We start from the raw sequence: 7,001 nt of genomic DNA, 5'->3' as shown, positions 1-7,001 counted from the left end.
TTTTACTGATTACAATTCTGCAAAAGTTAATAATCCACAGCAATTTTTTTCCACTGGCAACAGCTATTCAATTTGGACTTAAAAATTGGGCTGATGTTACCCTGAAATTAAACATTTAACAGTTATTTTTAGGTGTGAATATGTAATTTTTTTTGTAAGATTTCTTGATCTAGCCAAGTTGCTGTTGAACAGTTATAAGGTGTGTAACAGGGATGTTAAGGTAGGTTGTTTGTTTGTTTATTTACTTATTAATTTATTATGTTTTTGTTGAATTTGAAGAAGCTATATCTTCAGTAATTCCACTGTTTGCCAGGACACTGGTCTAAGGATGAGAATAAAATTGCTTTGAGCTAGCAGTTAGTTAAAACAGAAAGACAACAACAACAAAAAAACAAACACTGCAGTTAATGTATTTAGAAAATAAGAAAAGAAATGAAATGAAAATTGTCGTCCTTTTGTCAGTTTGTGAGCCATATGTGCATTTCTACAGGTTTTCAGCTAGTTTTTCATTCTACAGGTTAAGCAAGTCAGTGCACTGGGTAGTTCAGGAGTCATTCAGTTCTTTAAATGTATTGTGACAATATATAACAGTGTGTTGAGATTAGAAAAAAAAGTACTTTGAAAACTTCAGTATTTTAAAAGCAAACACTCCTGTACTTTAACTCAAGTAATATTTTGACTTAGCAACTTTTTCTTGTACTGGAGTAATATTTGACCAGGAGTATCTATACTTTGACTCAGGTAATAGAGTTGTGCACTTTGTCCACCACTGCTCTTATCTTTATTTTATCTATTCACACAATATGACACGTTATCCCACTGAATACATAATACATAACTCGTATGCGCAAACACAGCGCACAGCTGACAACCTCTGCACATTTCCTCGTCTCATGATCATCAAGTGGTCGCTTGTGATTGGTCAGCGCCCCGAAAGTCGCCATCTCATTGGTCAGTTGTCGTGTTTGCGCTTTATGCTAAAGTAACACGGATGTCATTGGTCTGTTTCACATGTCTGCTGATGTGCCGGGTTAGGGTGTTTTTTTTCTATTTCGTAACCCAGCATTGTTTAGCATTAGTGTGGTATCACCGTTGTGTGTTTCACCTCGTTTCCGCGTTGTCATAAGGAGCTTTTAATGAACACGACTAACCTCAGATTCAAGTCGGGTGCAAACTGACCTGAGACGTTGCTAGCTGGCGCTACCTCCAGACCTGGATCACAGAAGCTAACGTTAGCTTGCAGCTCTGTCGATAACGTTAGGGTATTTGCATTAACGTGAGAATGGGGGAGGAAATCAACGACAACCTCATTAACACATGCAGCGGACCCGCTGATAACGCCAATGCTGAGGAAAATGGTGAAACAGTAGAAAGTGGTGTAAAATATTACACATTAGAGGAGATAAGAGTACATAATATGAGCAGTGACACATGGCTCATCATCCACGATAAAGTGTATGACATCACAGGTTTCCTTGAAGAGGTAAGAAATACTTTCAGTCAGCTGGTAACAATCACTTTAACACTATTGCGGTCTCATATGAAGTTTTTGCTGCGAGCCTTTGGGTCCGTCTTTGGGCTCAGATTACTTCCTGGAATTATTAAATAACTGGTAGCTTTCATTATGTATTGATATGTCACGTTTGCTAACTGTCTCCGTTTACGCTTTTAACCAACAGCGATGATATATTGTGTTTAAAGTATAAAGTTTCCATTTTTGGGTATCCTCGGGGTTTAATAAGGTGAAGTGAGGCGGTTTTAGGCTAACGTTTTTCTTGAGCAAACAATGACTGTCAACGTTATTTATACGTCACGTTAATGTTTAGCTAACATGAGCTAACATGTTACATTAGCCAAAGTTGTTGCCCACCATTTTCATAACGTCATTGTTGCTTAAAAGTCGGTCGATATAAATGCAAAATATTATTCTTAACAGCAACATTGTTGTCAGGCTGGCAATTATTGTGACCACTTGTAGTAATTTCAGCTATTTGTGAAAAATGCATCCTGATTAAACTGTTTTTATGAGTCTGACACTTGACACATCAAGTTGGCAAACACAGTAAGCATCACTGTAATAGGTGGCAACAGAAAAACCAGTTCTGCAGCTAGTATTGTATAGCAATGCCACAGAGTTAAATTCTCAAGTAAGGAGTAGTGGAAGAAGTATTAAAGTCCTCAACTTGAGAAAAAGTAGCAGTACAATGTTGTAAAAATACACATTTACAAGTAAAAGTCATGCATTATAAAGCAGAATTAGAAAAATATGAGCTTAAAAATGTACTTAAAGTACTAAAAGGAAAAGTAGCCTACGCCTGTATATGCAGAATGGCCTATAATGATTTTTTTTAAAAACAATTTTGTAATAAAAGTTGCAAAGTAACTAAAGTCTCAAAATACGTATTATGTAGTAAAAAGTACAACATTTGCCTCCAAAATCTAGTGGAGTAGAACTATAAAGTAGCATTAAATGGATTTTTTTAAAGTACAAGTGCCTCAGAATTTGTACTTAAATACACTAATTGAGTAAGTGTATCTAGTTACATTACACCACTGTAAGTTAGTTAACTTAAAAAATAAGTTTACAGGATCAATTATACATAATGTAATTGATATATTGTGGGCTGTTTAAAAATGTTTGCTGCATTTTGGAGCTGGAGCTTGCAGTGGAGCTAATTTTAACTACTCGCTATATATACTGTTGAGTAGATTCACAAAAATGCACTGTGTTTTCGAAGCTTAGCTTGTTTTTGTATGTAATATCACAATCTGTAATGTAACTGGCAGCTTTAGCTGTCAATTTTATTAGAGAAAAAAGATATCAAAAAAGAATATTTCCTTCTTAATTGTTATGATGTTAAAGTATTAAGTCCCATAAATTAAAATATTTTAGTGCCTTTAAATATCTCAAAATTGAAACTAGACTACTAAATTAAATGTACTTAGTCAACTGTCTTTCACTGAAAAACCATCTAGGTGCATTTTTACAAGTTTGCCTGTGATTTTAATTTTGTTGTTATTCCTTATCAGTCTCAGAAATTAACTACATTATATTCTACTGTGGGGCAAATAATGAAATTAACAAGCTAAACACTTTAACTCATTCCATGATTTTAGCATCCAGGAGGTGAGGAGGTTTTACTGGAGCAGGCCGGTGCAGACGCCACAGAGAGCTTTGAGGATGTGGGTCATTCCACGGACGCCAGGGAGATGCTCCAGCAGTATTATGTTGGGGAGCTTCACATGGTAAGACCAGGCCTTTTAGTCTAAAGACCTGATTCCGTATTTTGTATTTGCCCAGAATAGTTTAGTGCCCCCCAAATGTCATGTTGCTAAATTACTTGTTTTTGTGTTTGTTTTTGCTTGTTTGTTTTCAATCACTCTGTGTGAACTTCATCAACAAATTTAAATGAGAACATTGATATTTATATTATTATATTCAATTCAAAGGAAGCAATCACATGAATTAATGTTTTTTTTGTGATTAGCAGCCTCTTGATGCTTTAATCAGGCCCCATTTTCTCAAATCTCAATTTGCTGACAGTAAATGGTGACATCCAAATTTGACAGTGATTGGAATATGGCTATGAACAAGATGAATAGTGTGTGTGTGTGTGTGTGTGTGTGTGTGTGTGTGAGTGTGCGCGCGCACGCCAAATTCTAGAGCTGATATTTTAGGCTAAGTACCTCCTATTTACATTTTGTCAATAGCTATAATTATCATTAAAGTGGTATTTCATATTAATATCTGTGTTTTAATTTTGATCAGCTGTGGACTTTCTAAAAAAACTGAAAAAATATTATTGTCTTGTTTATGAGTGTAATTTGTTTTAGCCATCATATGAAGACAGTAATACTAATTTATTGATTTTCTTTTTAGGATGACAGAAAAAATGAGACAAAAAAGGTAAGCCCTGTTTTTGTATAAACTGCAACAGAAAAGTCAATGAAACAGAATTTAAGATGACAAAAAGTGTTTAGTTTGGGGATAAATAATACAAAATCTGGTTAAATGTGTCCTCTTCTGCTACAGGATGAACATTTCACAAACTCAGAGTCCAGGTGAGTCATCATGATAAACTTACTGGTTTCACTTTTTTCATTAGCACAAAAAGACAATTTTTTTGCCTTTTTGTTAGAAGGAAAACAGGAGGAAAGTGCAAATGATTGCACTGAGTGCATGAATCCCTGTAAATAAAAACAGCCCTTTTTCTGTAAATGGTTCAATATAATTGTCACAACTTCAAAAAGAGCCATGACCATACAGAATTTATATTTTTGTCTTGTTTTTGCCTTTCTTATTTGTTTTGTCTACTTTAATTGCACTGGCTCAAGGATATTTTTTTTTTCTCAGCAGCTCCTGGACCACGTGGTTGATACCTGCTATTGTTGCAATTGCTGTTGGTGTCATGTATCGCTACTACATGTTTGAACACAAGTCCTCTTGAAGGTTGGCGTCCTCTTTTCATCTCACTTTTTTCATCTGGAGGCCTTGAAATGTTTGACCAAATCCTCCTCACCCTGAACGCACACAATTAGGAGTGTCTGCCTCCTCTGCAACAAGAAAAGGAGGGGAGCAGTTTGATCAAGTATTTTTGTCCTTGTCTGTCTACACAGAGTGCACCAGGAGACAGTTGGGGCAGAGACTTAATTAAATTGTCTGCCTTCATTTCTTTGTATTTCTTTATCACTATGCGTGTTGTCATTAATGTTGTCTTTAACTTAAACTCTCATATGCATTTGAGCCTTTTGGTCTCTGTTTATTCATTACTCATTTGCCTGCTCAGAGAATGGTCACAGTAACCCCTGACATACATACACCATCACTTCACAGACAAAATGGAAACACTGAAAGCAATGTTAGTATGCAGAGTGGTGATGGAATCTGGGTGATAGTTTACTGTGACCATTCTACTTTTTACACCGAATTATAACTTCTGATGCATTTTATTAGTTTGAATAAAAATGTTACTGCAAACTTTCCATCAACAAGAATTATGTTATTTAATTCACTCTTCACTGCACAGTTCTAGTTAAGCATTGCTAGATTGCACTCATCATTTAGCTGTAAATGCATAGTCTTTCCAGTTATGTAATTGCAGAGTCAATTTTTTTTTTTTTTTTGATGAAATAGTGGTGAGTTATATTGTATCAGTGATTATTTAAGGTAGAATGTGTCTTCTTCTTTTTTTTTTTTTTTTACAGTTCTGTCATCAGGAATTTGCGTTATGTTTAAACTGCCTGGTCCATATATTAATATAAATCTATGTAGTATGTAATAATAGAATATTTTATTACTCAGATATAATAGCTGACAGTGAATGATGAGTGAATACCTTTGAACTAAGAGAAAAATTTGTTATTGATTGTCCAGTTTTAATTTTTGTTGTTCCTCGCTATGCCATTTGTTATTTAACTGATGCTTTTTCATGGCTTTGTATCATTGTAATGCATCTAAATTGTATGTTTTGGGTGAGTGAAACTGGTAACTGCCACAGCAGAGTTTGAATTGTTTTCCCTAAAGTCTGTTGTGTGTTTGTCTGCTGTTGTTAAACTGGGGGTCTTGCCTGTAGTCATATATATATATATATATATATATATATATATCTATTTTAGTAAATCTATGCACTGTTTAATAATTCATTTAAACTTTGCATAGCATTTCTAAAATAGACATTTTAAGTCCTATTACTATTGAAACAAGCATTTCCCAACTACAATATCATAACAATCTGAAGTCAATTTACCACCTTTCAATCCACCAAAGTTAGAAAAAATTCTGAGTGTAACTTGCTGCTATTTTTACATGTGACTACTTGCAGATGTCAAAATCTTGGTTGACTTTAAAACGTAAATATTTGCCATCTCTTTGCATTTCATCTGGCATTTCCTGTCATGAAGTCTCTTTGAATAAAATTAATCTTTCAAACGAAGTTTAAGTGGCTTGTCACTGATACAGTGTTAATAATGAGGTATATAGAGATATATGAATATATACTATACCATTTTATATTCAACAAGATGTTTGTGTAACAAGTGGTGTGTGTGGTCAGTTTTCAATATTTGCTTAGCTAAATGTAAAGTCACTCGTGTGTGCCAGTTGACGATTACGACAACACATACAAAGAGACAGTTATAAAAAGAAAACCTGTTTGTGTAGGGCCAATACTATTTACTGGATGTTAACGGCCATCCTGCGAGGCCAAGGGAAGTAGTAAAATGAGAGAAAATACAACCCAAAAAACAGAAATCATCACAGCGAAGGCCCAGAAACGTTCATTTGAGTGCCTGAATGATACAATTTAGAAATATTAGGAAAAAGAAATTTAACCCTCCAGTATTTCCTCCACAAATATTTTGTCAGCTAATATTAGAGCCCTGAATTCATATTCTTGCCTATGCTTTATTGTGTTTTTTTGCAGTAGAAACTGTGAAAAATGTTTTGTTCAGATTGAAAGATCAGAACCTATGTTAGTCTGTGGTAACTGAATTTAGCATGCTTTCTGATGCAGGGTTTGAAACTGACAATCTAACCTAGAAACAGTGATAGGTATGTTCACCAGAGAGAACAGACTTAAACTAACTTCTGCACTTGATCTACTCGTAAGTTCAGAAATTACAGGGTGATGCTGTGAACAAAGAATAGGCCAAAACACAAGTAGATGGAGCAACAGTTGCAGGTGTTGAGCAATCTGGAGCTCTAATCCAACTAACACCCATAATGGCAGCAGTCGAGGACACAGGTCCACTCACACACTAATCACTTTGCCATTAGATAACGCAGCTACTACTTGTAGTGTGACACAGGCTTGTGTCCTGAGTGGTGACCTCTGACTGGTCCTGTTTAAACATTGTCTCAGATGATTATGATTGAGTATTAAATATTAACCATGATGTAGTTCTCCTATTCCTTTCAACAAGCATAAACTCAATAGTATGTCACAACAGCACTGTGCTAATTTGAAAGGAACACATGAAATGATATGAAAAATTTAACAGCT

At 35.0% G+C, this 7,001-nt stretch overlaps 1 protein-coding gene across 2 annotated transcripts; it reads left to right on the top strand.

The window, feature by feature from the left end:
* The first annotated feature begins 1,002 nt into the window (after positions 1 to 1,002).
* LOC121942679 (cytochrome b5) lies at positions 1,003 to 5,596 on the top strand. Of its 2 annotated transcripts, none has more exons than XM_042485966.1 (5): positions 1,003 to 1,483; positions 3,118 to 3,246; positions 3,881 to 3,907; positions 4,034 to 4,062; positions 4,358 to 5,596. In XM_042485966.1, the coding sequence occupies exons 1-5, from the start codon at positions 1,283 to 1,285 to the stop codon at positions 4,446 to 4,448; spliced, it is 477 nt and encodes a 158-aa protein (XP_042341900.1). In that variant the 5' UTR covers positions 1,003 to 1,282; the 3' UTR covers positions 4,449 to 5,596. The 2 variants fall into 2 exon arrangements, with proteins under 2 accessions (XP_042341900.1, XP_042341893.1); XM_042485959.1 differs by having other exon boundaries at positions 4,355 to 5,596.
* The last annotated feature ends 1,405 nt before the right edge of the window (positions 5,597 to 7,001 follow it).

This window comes from Plectropomus leopardus, chromosome 1, assembly GCF_008729295.1.
Source record: "Plectropomus leopardus isolate mb chromosome 1, YSFRI_Pleo_2.0, whole genome shotgun sequence".
NCBI lineage: Eukaryota > Metazoa > Chordata > Actinopteri > Perciformes > Serranidae > Plectropomus > Plectropomus leopardus.
Note: the sequence above shows the minus strand (reverse complement) of the source record. Positions and strands in the feature narration are given on the sequence as shown.